General features: G+C 42.8%; 5 protein-coding genes across 6 annotated transcripts; 3 read left to right on the plus strand and 2 right to left on the minus strand.

The window, feature by feature from the left end:
- Positions 1 to 2,415: 2,415 nt before the first annotated feature.
- Positions 2,416 to 3,216, plus strand: LOC131285189 (phospholipase A2-like). Its single transcript, XM_058314051.1, has 4 exons — positions 2,416 to 2,593; positions 2,661 to 2,817; positions 2,886 to 3,038; positions 3,108 to 3,216. Exons 1-4 carry the CDS (start codon positions 2,416 to 2,418, stop codon positions 3,214 to 3,216), a joined length of 597 nt encoding a protein of 198 aa, XP_058170034.1.
- Positions 3,217 to 3,522: 306 nt separating this feature from the next.
- Positions 3,523 to 5,844, minus strand: LOC131287224 (aquaporin-11). The gene is made up of 5 exons (XM_058316257.1): positions 5,667 to 5,844; positions 5,455 to 5,577; positions 4,001 to 4,152; positions 3,793 to 3,931; positions 3,523 to 3,719 (listed from the first exon to the last, which is right to left on the minus strand). Exons 1-5 carry the CDS (start codon positions 5,842 to 5,844, stop codon positions 3,523 to 3,525), a joined length of 789 nt encoding a protein of 262 aa, XP_058172240.1.
- A 1,405-nt stretch (positions 5,845 to 7,249) lies between these two features.
- On the plus strand, positions 7,250 to 9,251 carry LOC131285190 (sulfite oxidase, mitochondrial). The gene is made up of 4 exons (XM_058314052.1): positions 7,250 to 7,281; positions 7,347 to 7,555; positions 7,677 to 8,139; positions 8,222 to 9,251. Exons 1-4 carry the CDS (start codon positions 7,250 to 7,252, stop codon positions 9,249 to 9,251), a joined length of 1,734 nt encoding a protein of 577 aa, XP_058170035.1.
- A 1,623-nt stretch (positions 9,252 to 10,874) lies between these two features.
- Positions 10,875 to 14,052, minus strand: LOC131285981 (heat shock 70 kDa protein cognate 5). Of its 2 annotated transcripts, none has more exons than XM_058314835.1 (5): positions 13,990 to 14,052; positions 13,621 to 13,658; positions 11,565 to 13,248; positions 11,318 to 11,458; positions 10,875 to 11,223 (listed from the first exon to the last, which is right to left on the minus strand). In XM_058314835.1, exons 1-5 carry the CDS (start codon positions 14,050 to 14,052, stop codon positions 11,125 to 11,127), a joined length of 2,025 nt encoding a protein of 674 aa, XP_058170818.1. In that variant the 3' UTR covers positions 10,875 to 11,124. The 2 variants fall into 2 exon arrangements, with proteins under 2 accessions (XP_058170818.1, XP_058170817.1); XM_058314834.1 differs by lacking the exon at positions 13,621 to 13,658 and adding an exon at positions 13,293 to 13,384 and having other exon boundaries at positions 11,565 to 13,238; positions 13,986 to 14,052.
- Positions 14,053 to 14,543: 491 nt separating this feature from the next.
- Positions 14,544 to 15,809, plus strand: LOC131285986 (ras-related protein Rab-18-B). Its single transcript, XM_058314841.1, has 3 exons — positions 14,544 to 14,784; positions 14,970 to 15,405; positions 15,472 to 15,809. Exons 1-3 carry the CDS (start codon positions 14,714 to 14,716, stop codon positions 15,568 to 15,570), a joined length of 606 nt encoding a protein of 201 aa, XP_058170824.1. The 5' UTR covers positions 14,544 to 14,713; the 3' UTR covers positions 15,571 to 15,809.
- Positions 15,810 to 16,599: the final 790 nt, after the last annotated feature.

The raw sequence follows: 16,599 nt of genomic DNA on the forward strand, positions 1-16,599 counted from the left end.
TTGTCGTGGGCTTCTACGGTACTTTTTGAGTACGTCTAGTATAACTTCTAACACCTATGGCAACGCACAGAACGCTACAAAACGGCGATTCTAGCTCACTAGCACTACTGATAATGTTTCGAATACTTTATGTTACCGAGGAACGAGGTCTAGTGCGATAAAACTGGGGTTTGGTTTTCTCTTCGGCTAAAATTTTACATTACTAATCAGCTCAATAAATGCATCCTCTTTAAGTTAAATCAAACAGCTTTGTCTAATTCCTTGTTTTCGCCCTTTTCACTTTCGTCCACGAGAATATTCGATTTGGCAATCCGGTCAGCTACAAAGGTTCGGACTCAACATTTAAGCCAACTTTCGTAGGAAAAAAAAAACACTACCCGTAGCACAGAATCCGCTGTGCGTGCGCTTTGTTTCAGTCTTAGCCTACCACAACTCTCAAGAGCTCCACAAAACGAGTGTTCAAAAATCAAACCACACGAGAATCTGTTCGAGGATCCCCTTTTCCGGATGCCTTTTTTCGTTCCGGCGTAAGCTTGCGGCCAGGGATGGGGCCACGGCGGGTGGTACAATTATCTAACAATCGACGATTGGTTTTTTTTTTCTTCTCGTTTCTCCAAAACTGTGTCCGGCAGCCTCAAAAAAATGTGTGAAAACGCTACTTGCTGAATCGGTGGTTTAGGTTGGTTTTTTACTTTACGCTCACTCTTTTCCGGTTTGCTATCTACTAAAACTGGTGTCGCTTGGGAGTAAAGTGCTGACTTCAAATGGCTTCAGGCAGATATTTGCAACACAACAGCAGTGCACGGATTCGTAGCCGAAATTAAAATGACCACCCGAGCCCGAAGAGACTCTACTGAAATACTGCCAACTCTGATGGGAAAATCCGACGTCCGAATCGACCTGATCCTGAGCAAACGAGACCGTTGGATGTCCTTTCCAATAGTTCTCTTCCACTCCTGCGCACATTTGTTATCAGGCGACAATGTAAATGGCGCACATGCGCGTCTCTATTGTTTTTGGTTTTCCGTTATGGCTGCCGATGACAACTCTTTCCACTGGAAAGCTTCAAAAACCTTGGTCACAACTGTAAATAATGGCTAAAGCAACTAATTTCTCAATAACTTTTTAGTGGCTTGGCCAATTTTAGCGACTGACCCCTCAATTCTAATAAAAACCATATTCCACAACTACCAGAAATTTAGATAACTCCATCAATGTTCGATCGAGTCATTGACCTCACCTTGACCTTGACATAGAATGTGTGACCTAATACAACAATTTCAGGAAATCCAGCAAGGCAACTGTTTAATTTTAACCTTCTGGTTGATTTACTGAAGTAAAACACATTTTTTTAGCTCACACCCAATAGAATAAGGCAGAAGATTATTTCGAAGAGAAGTAAACGTTAGAAACGGTCCAATCATAATGAACCCCTATGGCAGGGGTGAGCAACCTTTCAGAACTGCGGGTCCTATCTTCTAACGAGATGGCTCAGCGAACCGAAACCAAAGTCTTCAATTACTAAGAACACTAGTACATACCGTTTGCTTATTATGACGAACTAGTTTCACTGTCATTTTGAGAATATAGTTGGCTATTAAGATATACAATTCACTTATCAATTTACAATATGTATCAATTGATACAAGCACATAGTAAGTTTGTACATAAAGTATCAAAACCATACAGATTTATCATATTAAGTACTAATGCAGATTTGTCTCATCAACTTCAATTATCTGCTTTCAAATCTCCCAAAAGAAGTAGGGGCAAGGGAATCTTAAATTCGGACACAGGAAAATAAGCATCTTATTTGTAATGTAAACAATCACGGGCGTCTCAATTCGCTAAAATTCTAAAATTAATGCTGAATCTTTTTAGAACTTGTCATTCTTTACATTGTTAGTTGTTGCAGTTAAAACTTTTGGTGAAAAATTCTAAACGAGTTAAACCAAATTGACAAAACCTTCACCTTCTACGAAATTCACGTTCAACTTGAACTCGACATATTCGACGCAATTTCGTTGACCTTCGGAAATAGTTAATAAACCTTCCTTGAATAAACCTTCCGAAATTCTTTCCATCATTTCCGCATTTCATTCCAGACCATCAAAAATGCACCGCCTGTCAGCAGCGCAATGCGAATAGGTCAATCCCGTGGGAGGTTATCTACGCGGTTGGAGGCAACGCAATGTTTGTTAACCTTTTCCAGAACAATGGCAACTATTTTTCGCAACTGATAGTCGGCACCGCCCGTGGATACAACCCGGTTTAAAGCCGCTGGGGTATCACCATGGACTTCCGATCGTTCAGTGCGGAATGTGACGATCGGAATGGTACGACAAACCTTTGCTTCCTATATATACTCGATGCAACAGTGTCTGTTTTGTGACACCGCTTTGCTTCTGGGTAAGAATGAAGTTGGCGATATTCTTAGTAGTTTGTTTTACGGCGCGCATTGCGCGAGTGGATTGCACGAGATTGCTCTACAAAAACGTCGAAACGTTTGACTTTGAAAATGAAATAGACAGCGGCGAGCAGGGAAAGTCGCGATCCAACCGTACCGTAGAGAGGATAAATCTTACAGTCCCTGGTGAGCACTAAATTCTGGTTCTAGACATCCTGTGTTCATGCACGATGATCACTTGTGTTACTTGCAGGAACGAAGTGGTGTGGCCCAGGAAATACTGCTAGCGACTACGAGGATCTTGGTTCCAACTCGGAAGTAGACGCTTGCTGTCGTGACCACGACCACTGCGATAACATCCCAGCCGGGGAAACTAAGTATGGACTTAAAAATAACGATTACTTCACTAGGTAACAGAACATTTACAGAGCACCAGGCAAGGAGGGCATCTCAAAGATAATCTTTCCGCTTTTCGAAGGCTCCACTGCAAATGTGACCGAGACTTCCAAAATTGTCTGCGCAGAGTCAACACTACGTTTTCCAACAAACTTGGCAACTTTTACTTCACCGTCCGCGATCAGTGCTACAAGAAGCAGCATCCCATTGTCGATTGTGCTGAGCATACGAATAAGTACGAACGTTTTACTTACGTGTGCATGGTCTTAGCATCTCATACACGTTTTCTTCACCCTGTTGATAGAGTTTTTCTGCGACGATGCGTGCGCTACACACTGGACACCTCCCGGAGTGATATGTGGCAGTGGTTCGATCTCCCGTTCTACGATGGCAACGTGTTGGACGGTTTTTAAACGGATCGGGGAAAACTAACGTCAACCATGTTTATTCGTTGCTCATAATTCGCTCGTACAACTGCCACACGTTGCAGGTCTTTAGAATCGTTACAGTTTAATCACATGTTAGCCTAACGACGAACTGATATCAGACGCCACACGAGCTCGATGCGTCACACCCTAGCACGGGTCTCGGGAAGGGAAATCGCAACAACACTATCGTTATGAATAAATCGTTCCATGTGGTTAAATCACATGGTTTCAATTGACTAGATTTTGTTAAGTTACTTATCATCTTCATTATCATCATCATTAGCATCATGCTTATTCTGCCTTGGCTTTCGCCACTAGGAACATCTCGCGGAAGGTGGCCGTCTTGAAGAGGGGCACTGACAGCACGGCGCCAACGCACGACCCAATCCAGTACACGATGATGTGCTCCAACGCGGAGTTGCCGGCGCAGCCCCACTTGAGCGCCGTGGCCAGAACCGGATTGAAGTAGCCACCAGAGTAGTTGAACGCTGCAACCATAAAGATAGCTGTGCGTTAAATGCATGACGACAGAGTGCGGCTCTAACTAGGATTTCCCTTTACCGGCAACCACGAGGCTGGTACCAATGAACGAGTCGATGAACGCACCGAACCGCGCATCCTTTTCCGAGATCACCTTCGACGCCAACCGGCAACAGAGGGTCGCGAATCCTTCAATGAACGCACCAAGGTACAAGTTTACCTAAAACCAAAAGCAATTCCCATCGATCAATTCCCATCGAAGCGCAGATTCTGTACCAAGCCTACTTACCTGAAGATCGGCTTTGCAATCTTCAAACGCTCTGCCTTGGTGGGTTTCCGCTAGCTCCAGCCACCAGTAAAGTTGTACGTAACGGAATATGCAACACCCGCCCATAAGCTGGGCCCAAATTTTGAGGGCGGCTTCCTTAAAACTGACTTCACCTAAAAATGGGAGTAAAAAATGCAAATGATTAAAAAATGGTGTTCAGTTATCAAATATGAAACAAAGCAAATAAAAATAAATAATGAATTCATATATGCGCGTAATGGTAAAATTGAATTAAAATTAAAATGTCTATTTGGTCTATAGCTCCGCTATTTATTTCATGGTGCCATAAAATTTTTAAATTTTGTTTTTGCGACTTTCCTTTTTAAAAAAATCAACATGCTTATAGTTTTATTTTATATCTATTATCTTTGCTTAACAATGAACAAAATACTTCTACCAATAATATAATATGATCTAGGAATTTCCGAAAGTCTCCCAATTTAAAATACAATATAACCTGATCAAATCCCATATAAACGAATTAAAGTGTATTTAACCGAATCAAATCCAATATAAACGAATTAAAGTGTATTTAACCGAATCAAATCCAATATAAAAAAATTGAAGTGTAATTAAATTTTTGTTTTTGTTTAAATTTAGGTATCATTTTCATTCTGTGAATGTAGTCCATCAGTTAAAAATAGTTTAAATCCCAAGAAACATTTTAGTGTCTTTTATGATAAAAAGCATGTTAAAAAGTTTAATGATAGTCAAATGATATTTTTTATTTTCTTTAGAACTAATTACCTGCAATTTCGAATAAAAATCATCCTATCACAAATAAGTGGTAATACATTTCCCCACATTTTAGATTTGCCATCATGGGCAAATGCTACGCTGCTGTTTATAAGATTTAACTAAAAGTGACAATTTTCCTGTTCCGAATTGACTATATTCTGTTCAGAAATTAAGACTAGCTGATGGTATCTCGCTGAATACCGTTGCAATAGACCTAGGGCCAACTTTTTTGTTAGAAGAACAGAATCCGGAAATTGCCATTGCGTAAAATCAAAGAATACTGTCCAATAAGAGCACGATACGCTCTAGTTAAAAAGCAAATTGATGGCACTGATCTCGAAGAGATACAGCTTAAATCACCCGACAACGCTCGAATTTTGTTTGCAAACATAACCAGCCAAAGCGCGTCTAATATAAATATACATTTCCGGATGACAGGGGTAGACCATTTTGAAACCAGTGTTAGTGAGCATGGTGAAAGTAGATAAAAATAAATCCTTCGTCTAGTCTCGATGGAAAGCGGGAGTCCCAAAAGGGCATGGTTTGGCAAAGTCATTGGCCAAGGCGGTATATTATTTCATCCTTTTGTGGCCGATGCGGTCCAGGAGAAGACACAATCAAGCCCTAAAAAATATCGTTTGCACGGTCCTCCGACTTACATAACAAACATTGCTCACCTTCAACAATTTGCTCCATATAGGTGTACGGACAAGCGGTAGCCGAGCCCCAGTTGCGTCCCCACCAGATGGTGAGGGAGAACAGGAACACGGCATACGTTGCCACTCCGAAATTGTCCGCCACTGTAATGGGTTACGGGAGAGAAAGAACCGTAGAATTGGCGCAATCGATGCCATATTCCGGGGAACTGCGTTGGTTACGATCACTTTACCAATAATCAACTCGAAACAACATCCGCACAGCTCGGCAGCGGCAATTGCCTCGAAGATCAGCTCCTTCACCAGCCCATCTTTCGACAGGCGCTCGTTTAGCCTGCGGGCAACGATCGCAAAAATGCAAGTTAATGCTATGAAAAAGGCACTATAACCCAGCTGCTCGATTGTTGCCATTTTGTGTCAGCCACCAAACTATGGGTAGAATTCGTATTCGATCGTTGTTCGTTATATGCTTTTTCTGCAGAGATCTCAAAAAACCACCATTTCACGTAGAGATTGGACAAAATTTTTGTCTCTTTCCCCACTCGAGGCTCAAAAACAGGACTGCACCAGTGCACACGCGATTGAGATCGAACACTGTGCTAAACTGTCGCGAAGCGGAGTAAAAATAAACCTGCGAACCATACAGCGAGACACTCTTAGTCAAAGGTCCCTCACAATTGCTATGCTGCTGCCCCATGACGATCGTCAACGTTTCCCCCATCCCACGTGCCAGGTACGCTGGGAGCAACAGTAGGGCGCGCTTTTGGTATGTTGACTGTCATGATCAACATCGTTTATTTCCAAGTGTGTGACGTATAGGCAACAGCATATTTTGGAAGTGGAAGCTGTGTATCGCCACACTCAATCGTTATTATGCTAGAAGGCGCTAATATGTTGTAAACGTAAGTGTTTTAGCTATGTTTTATGTATGAATACGAGCTAAAATAAATACATTAATCTGTTGTGAAGGTCACCATATTTCAAGTTCGTTCGATTATTTTGTTATGGCCATAAACTACCTTATAGTATACGATCAATAAACAGCATATTATACTTCTTTGAGAATAAATAAAACCTTCATTCATGTCCTAGAGCCATAGTGTTTGCTAAATGATTTTCATGGTTCAAACATTTGAATCCTACTGTAATGTGTTTGATTTATTATACAAGACATGCATTTTAAGGTGGAATAGCAAACCTGTGGAACAACTGTTAACGGTTTAGTTTGAAACCAACCGGTTGTGGCTCGGCTGACAGAATTGGATTGGAAAAGGATGGCGATATAGAAAGGAGAAAAAATATAAACAACAACAAACAGGAACTACCACGAACCATCAAACATCGTCATAGCCTGCAGTGTTCAACATAGTCCGTTAGTGGTTGGATCATCGGATGATCGCTTGCCACAATTTTGTTATTGCTAATGCCAACCGGCAAAAAATCTTTTGTTTGTTTTGTTGCGAAAAATTAATCAACGTTAAAATAAGTTTACTTGTGAGTATATGAAAATATAAAGTATTTTTATGCTGCGTTTAGCTATTTTTGAACGTTGAACATTCTACGTTGTAGAGGAGGAGTGATAACAAGTTGTGCACTGCAAGGTTTTACACTTACGTGTTATCAGTGTCGTGGAGTTGAAAATGTCCAACTTTATGGTCGACATTGCATTGAACACAGCAGCGTTGAAATCGTACATTTGCGTTTTTTTCTTCCAGCGGAACAAAGCTCAACATTTTTATCCGGCTTGCCGAAACCCGAGTGATACAGCAGTTTACCGTAAACCGGTTTTTCGCATAGAGACCGAAACGTAGCGAACATGTTTGCCCGTCTGATTGTTTCAGGGAACAGGTGTGTAGGGGAAGTTGGCCGAATGTGGACACCGAGCGACATAATGGACCTGTAAGTTATTTTAGATCTCGTTTGCTGTGGGTCTCCTGTCGCGCCGCTTCAATTGGTAGCGGCACCGGTGAAGGCGACAAAGGGGCGACGCTGCAAAAATCGGCCCCCCAATACCAACATCATCAATCAGGTGGTGGCGATGGTTCAAAAGATACGATGCTATCTGCGACAGCCGTCATCTTTGGGGGATCGTTGCTGACATATTTGATAACGCACAAGATAAGTAAGGACCGTTAATCTAAGAAGAAAAAACCAGATAATGGGTTGTTGACTTTAGACCACGGTTTGTTGGTCAAGTGTTATAAGATTAGATAGAATTAATCTTAAGGATATCTCCTTTCCAGAAAATGATTCTTCTAAAATCTACGCAAAAGAAATACCTCTCGATGAAATCCGCAAAGCACACGATACTGTCCGCAAGGATCTGCCCGAGTACACGATGGACGAGGTGATAAAACACAACGCGCCGTCGGCCGGAATTTGGGTGACGTATGGAATCGGTGTGTACGATATCACATCGTTCGTTCCGAAGCACCCCGGTAGCGATAAGGTCATGCTGGCCGCCGGTGGCGCAATTGATCCTTTCTGGCACGTGTTCCAGCAGCACAACACGAAAGAAGTGCTAACACTGCTGGAATCGTATCGCATCGGGAATTTGCGGGCGGACGACGTGGTCGGAACGAAGGATTTGCACAACCCGTGGGCAGCCGAACCGAAACGTCATCCCATCCTGAAGCCTGCAACCTTGCAACCATTCAATGCCGAACCGCCGGCATCGATTCTTGTCGACAGTTTCTTGACCCCGAAGTAGGTGGATTAGCCGAAAAAGATTTTTCATTCCATCTCCAAAGACCTCACTTGTCCTATTTTTTTAAATTTTGCATTACAGTGAATTTTTCTACGTCCGCAATCATCTGCCCGTGCCGGAAGTGGACATAAAAAGCTACGAACTCGAGCTAGAGAACGAAAAATCCGGCAAGAGTAAAACGATCCGTTTCGGAGATCTCCGCAAGTATCCCAAGCATACCGTAACGGCGACGATAATGTGTGGAGGTAACCGACGCAGCGAAATGATGGAAGTTAAACCAATCAAAGGACTTCCCTGGGGTCCTTCGGCAGTTGGTAATGCGCAATGGACAGGGGCGCGACTTTGCGACGTGCTGCGTGATATGGGCGTACGGCAAGGAGACGAAGAGGGACACGTGCAATTCGAGGGGCTCGATACGGACCCCACAAGCACACCGTATGGTGCCTCGATACCGCTGGCTAAGGCAATGGACCCTCGTGGTGATGTTATTCTAGCGTACGAAATGAACGGCCAGCCGTTGAACCGTGATCATGGCTTTCCGGTGCGCGTCATCGTACCGGGAGTGGTCGGTTCACGGAACGTTAAGTGGCTCGGCAAGATAATTGTGTCACGAGATGAGAGCAACTCGCACTGGCAGCAGAATGATTACAAGTCGTTCAGTCCAAGCACAGACTGGGACACGGTGGATTTCAAGACTGCTCCAGCGATTCAAAACATGCCCATTACGTCGGCCATTTGCACTCCAGCCAATGGTGAAACGTTGACGGTGGACGATGGTTTCGTTACGGTCAAAGGATACGCCTGGTCGGGCGGTGGTTCCGCCGTCATCCGCGTGGATCTTAGCGCCGATGGCGGAAAAACGTGGGTTGTAGCTAACTTAGAAGAAACCGAACTAGGTACCGGTCCCGGTCGCCACTGGTCGTGGTCCCTGTGGTCAGCCAAGATTCCCATCCAGCCCGGCCAACGTGGACCGATAGAGATTTTTTGTAAGGCAGTGGATTCCAACTATAACACACAGCCTGAAACTTTTGAAAACATCTGGAACCTTCGTGGTGTGGTTGGCAATGCGTACAGTAGAGTGAAGATTAACTTAAAACCAGCAGCCCGTTAGCACGCACTCAAAAGTTATATTGTGATCAACTTAAGTGTACGGTATCGAAATCGATAAATAAAATATCGTTCCCTTATTTCAGTTATTTACACCAATTTGGTGCCACAAAATAACTTCGATGATCTTTGAAATAATCTTTTAAAGCGCATGGATGTTGTCGCTAAATGTGTTTTTGGAATACGAAAACGTATCACAATATGTCTTAGAAAGTAAGCGAAAAATTAAGATCAAATGTTGCTTTTGTTAAAATAAAAATAATGTTTATGTTTCAACTAATAAATTTATGGATCTTTCTTGAACGAAAAGCGAACCACAAAGAACGAGAAAACGTAACGTACACGTAACGAGAAAAACATACATAGGCCCTGTTAGAGCTGTATTTGAACTAATTGACCAGAACTTAATCGAAGAATCTCTGATTCATATACCATGTGATCTGGGTTATTTTATCTATAAAAGGCAAAATGAGGCTGCACGAAATTCTGCACGAAAAATTGGTAACCTCTACCAAAACATACCCACTCATAATTAATTCAGCTGCATTGTGGTCAACGGCAATTGCATCATATTTTAAAATCTATGCCAAACTCCAACAAAATATTTACGTTAGTTAAGAGGTGCAAGTTTTGCTTTGAAAAGGCATTTAATGAAAGAGTGAATGAGTCCCCGGCGACTATTGCTTTTAATAAAAAATTTAGAAAATGTTTCGTAATTATTAATTCGATGTAATTCAATTTGTTAGGCAATTATACATGAACAGTCAAAGGCAATTGATTTGTTAAGTTTCAGGTCTATAATCACTTTTTTTACTTTTTAGAGTAATTCTAAATAAACGGAATTATTTGCGTTATACTTCTTCATTTTAAAAGTTTAAATCACTGATGCCAAGTGGTTTCTTGAACAGTGAATTTCATAACCGGCAAGAGGACTGAACCACCGTTAGTTTAATCAAATTCTGTAAGAAAGTGAACTACGAGCTTGTGACGTGAACTACGATTAGTTTTGAATTGCAAAACATATAGAAATTAAATTGATATTATTTCTACAGAATATGGAAAACGAATTTTGAACCAAACGAAACCAACCAATTTTCATAAATCCAACCAAAATAACGTTTTGGCCCGCAAACCTATTTTGGGAGGAAATGTGACTTGCGAGTTCAAACGAGTCTGACATCACTGGCTTAAATAATCGATAATGATCTCACAACAACCTTACACTTATCGACAAATTTAATATAAACAAACTCCAAGTTTGAATGTTAGATTTCGAACAGAGACAAGATTAATTGGGTTGAGTTTTATTTCAAACAATAACTTAATCACATGGGTTTCCCAAACACATAAATATAATCCTTAAATTCATTGAACGAATTCTACCGTAAACGACATTTATGGTCTGTTGCCGATTAAGAATCACTCGCAAGGTTGGATGCATAATAACATTTTTCCACAATCGCCTTACTCGTTTGAAGCTTGTACCTTTTACGGTTTATTCTAAAATACGTAACATTCATTTCAAAGGCAATTTAGCTAATGCATACTCGACGTAATATTTGCTACTTGAGGTTTCCTTTTCCATTTGATTAACATCTGCTGAGAAAAAGCTGCACACGAACGTCCAATAACCCCTTCCGCTTGTAAGGATTTGGTATAGGAAGAGCATGGATATTTCTTCACATAAACCCAAAATAAAACATGTACAGCTACGTCAAGCATATTACGTTGTAGTGTGATTTTCGTCATCTATTCTGTTTATTGTACGTTAGCGTATCTTTAATAGTGTCGAAATTATTCCGTTTTCATGTACGTTTCTATTTCTACTGGATTCGGTGTGACAATGTGTTTATGAGTCTTTCGTCTAATGTAGATATTTAATTTTTGTTCTCCTTCTCCTTCTTCTCTGCATCTTCCGTACCACTACTGCTTCCACTGCTACTGCTGCTGCCACTGCTCTCACGCTCCGACGCCATCTGAAGAAACAAGACGACAAAATAAAGCATTATTTTAACCCCAATCGATTGAACGCGGATCGTACGACGGATTCGTTTTTTTGTTTGAACATACCTTCTTGTATGCCATTTCGAACAGCTTCAACGATGACTGCTGCAGAGCACTGGTTGTTTTGCGAATTTCCTCTGGGTCGGCTTCATCCTTGTTGGCAAGAATTTCTCGTACCTTGGTGATTTCTTCTCGCAGCTTGTCACACTGTAAATGCAAAGAAATATGGTTTAGTTTGCCAGTTTTCATTATCTCGGCATTAAACGCTAAAAGCTAATAGAAAGTAATGATCAATGAAGAGTAATTCTCTTACCTCTTCCTTTGGTAGCTGATCCTTGAATTCTTCCATCTTCGTCTCGGTATCGTGCACGATGCCTTCGGCCTGGTTGATCGCCTCGATACGATCCTTCTTTTGTTTGTCAGCCTGTGCGTATTGCTCTGCGTTCTTTACCATGTTTTCGATTTCATCCTTGCTCAAGCCACCCGACGATTGGATGACAATCTGTTGTTCCTTTCCAGTGCCCTTGTCACGTGCCGATACATGCACAATGCCGTTGGCATCGATATCGAACACGACCTCAATTTGCGGCACACCACGTGGCGCCGGTGGGATGCCTACCAGTGTGAACGAACCCAGCATCTTGTTGTCCGCAGCCATCTCACGCTCACCCTGGTGCACCTTGATCTCCACCTGCGTCTGTCCATCGGCGGCGGTCGAGAATACTTGGGACTTTTTCGTTGGAATCGTAGTATTGCGTGTGATAAGGCGAGTGAACACACCACCCAGAGTTTCGATACCGAGAGAAAGCGGAGTTACATCCAGCAGCAGTACATCGGTCACATCACCGGCCAAGACACCGCCCTGCACGGCCGCTCCGACAGCGACGGCTTCGTCCGGATTTACGGCACGGGAAGGTTGGCGTCCGAAAATGTCCTGCACCAGCGACTGAACCTTCGGCATACGAGTCATACCTCCGACCAACAGTACCTCGCCGATGTCCGACTTGTTGACCTCCGCGTCCGACATCGCCTTCTGGCAGGGTGCGATCGTGCGTTTGATTAGATCACCGACCAACGTTTCCAGTTTGGCGCGGGTCAGCTTCAGGTTCAAATGCTTCGGACCCGATGCGTCCATCGTGAGATAAGGGAGGTTTATATCCGTCTGCACCGACGACGACAGCTCACACTTGGCCTTCTCGGCGGCTTCCTTGAGTCGCTGCATTGCCATCGCGTCTTTCTTGATGTCGATGCCTTGATCCTTCTTAAACTCCTGCGCCAAGTAATCCAGAATGTGGTTGTCGAAATCCTCACCACCGAGCAGCGTATCGCCGTTGGTCGACTTCACCTCGAACACCCCCTTCTGGATTTCCAGGATCGAAACATCAAACGTACCACCGCCGAGATCGTACACGGCGATGATCTTGTCCTCGCTCTTATCCATACCGTACGCCAAGGCCGCAGCGGTCGGTTCGTTGATCACACGCAGCACGTTCAGGCCAGAAATCTGTCCAGCATCCTTCGTCGCCTGTCGCTGTGAATCGTTGAAGTACGCCGGCACTGTGATGACCGCATTCTTCACCGGTGTGTTCAGGTACGCCTCGGCCGTTTCCTTCATCTTCATCAGCACGAACGCGCCAATCTGACTGGGCGAGTAGACCTTGCCGTCGCTTCCTTGCACCCAAGCATCGCCATTGGATGCCTTCACCACTTTGTACGAAAGGTTAGCAAGATCCTTCTTGATTTCGGCATCGTCAAACCGACGGCCGATGAGACGCTTCGTCGCGTAGAATGTGTTGGCCGAGTTGGTAACGGCCTGTCGCTTCGCCGGCATTCCTACCAACCGCTCGCCGTCCTTTGTGAACGCTACGTGCGACGGTGTGGTACGGGCGCCTTCTGCGTTTTCAATGACTTTTGCGTTCTTACCCTCCATCACAGCAACGCAGGAGTTTGTCGTTCCCAGATCAATACCAATGACGGCACCCTTAACCTGTTCTGATCTGTAAAACCAAATCCGGAGAACGTAACATTATAATCAGTACACCCAAAGTGATTTATTCATTATCCTATGCACAATTTTGACATGAATTGCGCTGTGCAACAGATTACTGTATTCTTTCGACACATCGCGAGTACCTAGCGATCCGGTCTAGAACATTCTACGCAGTGGCTCATAGTGCACGGAAGGCGGCAGATAAAGGATCACGCGCAATTGAAATCACAACATTTTTCCTAATGACTTTCGCAACATTTCATAAGTGACCATTTGTCTCAACTAATGTTCTTTACCCAAGATTACATGCCCCACACCGGTAAAATTTCACAACCGGCTGTCATCACACCGATCTTCGCAAACATTTCATCATACTCACTTGAATCGGGCCAGCACATTATTCGGCAGAGCACCCCCCTGTAAAATCGAGAAAATGGAAAAATAATATAGCACATAACCACACCTAAAGTGCAAAATTTACGTATTTCTAAAATATTCAACGTAAAACATAAGTTTTACTGCACAAAGGCAGTCTCGTACCACATGGGGGAGAGCAGCACTTCCTTACGTTTCCATGCAAAACTATTACACAAGCCTAATACATGCTTCCTAACCTCACAATTTTCATATCAATCTCAAGGTTGCTCTCCGCCCGGGTCGAAATACCTTTTTTCGGCATCACAAAACCCGTAGCAACCGGCTTTCAACAAAGTATTTTGCCATGAAATTGAACTAGATTACTACTTACATTCTGCAGCAGTCCACGGGTTTCCACCAGGGTACGGGACAAATATTTGGCTGCCTTCAACATTTTTAACGAGCTTTCACGGACACTACGGACCACGCACGTTTCGGGCTGGAAGTTATGATGCAACTGTTTTTGGAAAACTGCGAGCACTTTGACAGTTCTTTCTGTTCTGACCTATGTTACGCACATCACTGCACATGTACGGCACGTGAAAACTAACACTGATATAATGTTTCTAGAAGTTTACTTCGAATGAACCTCGTTAGTCCTAGGTGGCATAGTTTGTTATTATATAACTACTGTATAAATGTGATAAACAACTTTATTTTACCAATTTAAGCTTACATAAAATTCTATCGAAATACTACGAAAACTGCTGTAAATAGCAAAGCAACAGCAAGTATTTTGCTGTAAAGAACACACGCTAAAATATTATATTGACCACAACTGTATCGTGCCTCGCTGGCATAAATACTTATATCCTACGCTGCTTGTTAGGTTCAACGTAATGAATCATTGTTATTTTCATAAATGTCACTTTCGTTTCCAGAAAACAAGGAAACACAAGATTTTCGATCAACAGGATTTTCATCAGCCCTAGCTTTATTTTTAGTCATATTCGCTGTTTTATGTCGTTTGTGCTGTGATCGATAAGAAACAATACACGAATTGTGCGGCGATTGTGAAGTGAAATAGCTGCAAAACGTTAACCAACCAGTAAACAATGGATCAAGATCGTATTTTAGCAACATTCAAAATATTAATTATAGGCGAAAGCGGAGTAGGAAAATCTAGGTAAATACACATTTCCATTATGCTGCCAAGGCTTCCTATGACCGAGCAGTAGAGGAAGCAGTGGCTGTTGCATTTATGATATGGTACAAGAATGACCCTGATCGTCATAATCATATTTTCCCTGCGTTGCCAAATGACGCATTAACAGATGATCATATGTTTGTTTTGTTTGTGTTTTTTTGCAGTTTAATGCTTCGGTTCACAGAGAACGATTTCGACAGCGACCAGGCGCTTACGATCGGTGTTGATTTCAAGACCAAAATGCTCGATATCGATGGTGTAAAGGTGAAGCTAGCGATATGGGATACCGCGGGCCAGGAGCGGTTCCGCACGCTAACGCCCAGCTACTATCGGGACGCCCAGGGAGCCATACTGGTGTATGACGTCACGAAAAAGGACACATTCCAAAAGCTAGAATCGTGGTTGAACGAACTGGAAATCTACGGCACTCGCAACAATATGGCTAAAATGATAGTTGGCAACAAAATAGACCAACCAAATCGATCCATTACCAGGGATGAGGGTTTCCGGTTCGCTAAAAAGCACCGCATGATGTTCATCGAAACGTCGGCGAAAACAAGCGAAGGTGTTAAGGATGCATTCGAGGAAGTAGTCCGTAAGGTAAGCATAACGCTAAAATGTACGCTTAAATAGACCACCATTATATAAAATCTTTCTTGTGCACAGATTATGGAAACAGACGGCCTCTGGGACCGAAACGATTATGGCGATGGAGTAGATCTCCACGGAAATCCAGCACCGGCGGCCGGCTCATGCTCTTGTTAAGGAAATATCGATATCTAAAGCTGCATAAGGCACAATAACCAAGCAATCACAAAGGATCTGTATACCAAGATTGTGCTTCGAAACTCCTTCATGTGCTCCATGCACATGTTAGCCATCATGTTCTTCAACACTTGTGCAGCGGAAATAAGGTTTTAATTTTGTTGTTAGGTAAATTATAATTTTTAATCAGAATGCATGTTTGCTCTTTAGATGTAAGATCTGGGCGGGAATAAAAGAGAGTAAATTAAATGTTAGACCGTTCATCAGTCAAATCAAACCGATCCGAACATTTCCTCGCCCATCACACTGGCACCTTAAAGTAACCTTTCGACATCTCTGTCAAAGATTTGCTCTCGTTTCCGTCTACAGGACATGTATGTGACACCGGCTATTCTGTTACCATGCGCCGAAAGAAGCCGAACACAAAACCCGAACTAAATCAGCTTGCCGACGAACCATACCTGCGAGCGTACTGCGGGACTCCCAACAGCCGGTATGACCAGCAGAACCGTGTGGAAAAATTCCTTCAGTCTCGCAAACGCTTACCTCTCGTGAGGGTGGCCACTTTAACATGGCATGTCGACCATGCGTTGAACAATTTAATTTCCGGCAATAGAAGAAAAACGGGAACTTTAACTGCGCACATGTGACTGTGTGTATGTGTGTGGTTGAGTACGTGGCCTGTTTGTCGCAGTAAGGGCCAAATGGCAAGAAAATGCGGTGCAATGTGGGATAAATATTAGCGAAGGCGTAACGTAGCCCCAAACCATTCCGGGTCTACCCATACCGAAGGGCGTCAACGTGTGATGAGATCAAAAATCGTGGTTTATGTCGTCATGATTTGGTGCCAAAAGAAAAATCGACACGACATGAAAATTGAAAAATAAATTCTGTCGATTAGTTCTTCAACAAATGAATCTAGTTTTGAACATAGATAATTAAACATAAATGGATCGTTTTTGCTGTATTGATATCAAATGGTATTAATTCAATTTATTTAGTGTTTTAACGGATTTTTTTTCATCAAAT

The sequence above is a fragment of the Anopheles ziemanni genome, chromosome 3 (genome assembly GCF_943734765.1).
Source record: "Anopheles ziemanni chromosome 3, idAnoZiCoDA_A2_x.2, whole genome shotgun sequence".
Lineage (NCBI taxonomy): Eukaryota > Metazoa > Arthropoda > Insecta > Diptera > Culicidae > Anopheles > Anopheles ziemanni.

Bases quoted from the DNA above. Each gene is read 5' to 3' on its own strand.
- LOC131285189 (XM_058314051.1), top strand. From the start codon at position 2,416: ATGAAGTTGGCGATATTCTTAGTAGTTTGTTTTACGGCGCGCATTGCG. The intron at 2,818-2,885 runs GTAACAGAACAT...CGCTTTTCGAAG, and splicing joins AATAACGATTACTTCACTAG to GCTCCACTGCAAATGTGACC. The intron at 3,039-3,107 runs GTACGAACGTTT...CCCTGTTGATAG, and splicing joins TGTGCTGAGCATACGAATAA to AGTTTTTCTGCGACGATGCG.
- LOC131287224 (XM_058316257.1), bottom strand. From the start codon at position 5,844: ATGGCAACAATCGAGCAGCTGGGTTATAGTGCCTTTTTCATAGCATTA. The intron at 5,578-5,666 runs GTAAAGTGATCG...AACCCATTACAG, and splicing joins TTGTTTCGAGTTGATTATTG to TGGCGGACAATTTCGGAGTG. The intron at 4,153-5,454 runs GTGAGCAATGTT...TCCCATTTTTAG, and splicing joins TATGGAGCAAATTGTTGAAG to GTGAAGTCAGTTTTAAGGAA.
- LOC131285190 (XM_058314052.1), top strand. From the start codon at position 7,250: ATGTTTGCCCGTCTGATTGTTTCAGGGAACAG. The intron at 7,556-7,676 runs GTAAGGACCGTT...TCTCCTTTCCAG, and splicing joins TTTGATAACGCACAAGATAA to AAAATGATTCTTCTAAAATC. The intron at 8,140-8,221 runs GTAGGTGGATTA...TTTGCATTACAG, and splicing joins GACAGTTTCTTGACCCCGAA to TGAATTTTTCTACGTCCGCA.
- LOC131285981 (XM_058314834.1), bottom strand. From the start codon at position 14,052: ATGTTGAAGGCAGCCAAATATTTGTCCCGTACCCTGGTGGAAACCCGT. The intron at 13,385-13,985 runs GTAGTAATCTAG...CCGGATCGCTAG, and splicing joins TGGACTGCTGCAGAATGTAA to GTACTCGCGATGTGTCGAAA. The intron at 13,239-13,292 runs GTGTACTGATTA...AGATCAGAACAG, and splicing joins TAATGAATAAATCACTTTGG to GTTAAGGGTGCCGTCATTGG.
- LOC131285986 (XM_058314841.1), top strand. From the start codon at position 14,714: ATGGATCAAGATCGTATTTTAGCAACATTCAAAATATTAATTATAGGC. The intron at 14,785-14,969 runs GTAAATACACAT...GTTTTTTTGCAG, and splicing joins AGCGGAGTAGGAAAATCTAG to TTTAATGCTTCGGTTCACAG. The intron at 15,406-15,471 runs GTAAGCATAACG...TCTTGTGCACAG, and splicing joins TCGAGGAAGTAGTCCGTAAG to ATTATGGAAACAGACGGCCT.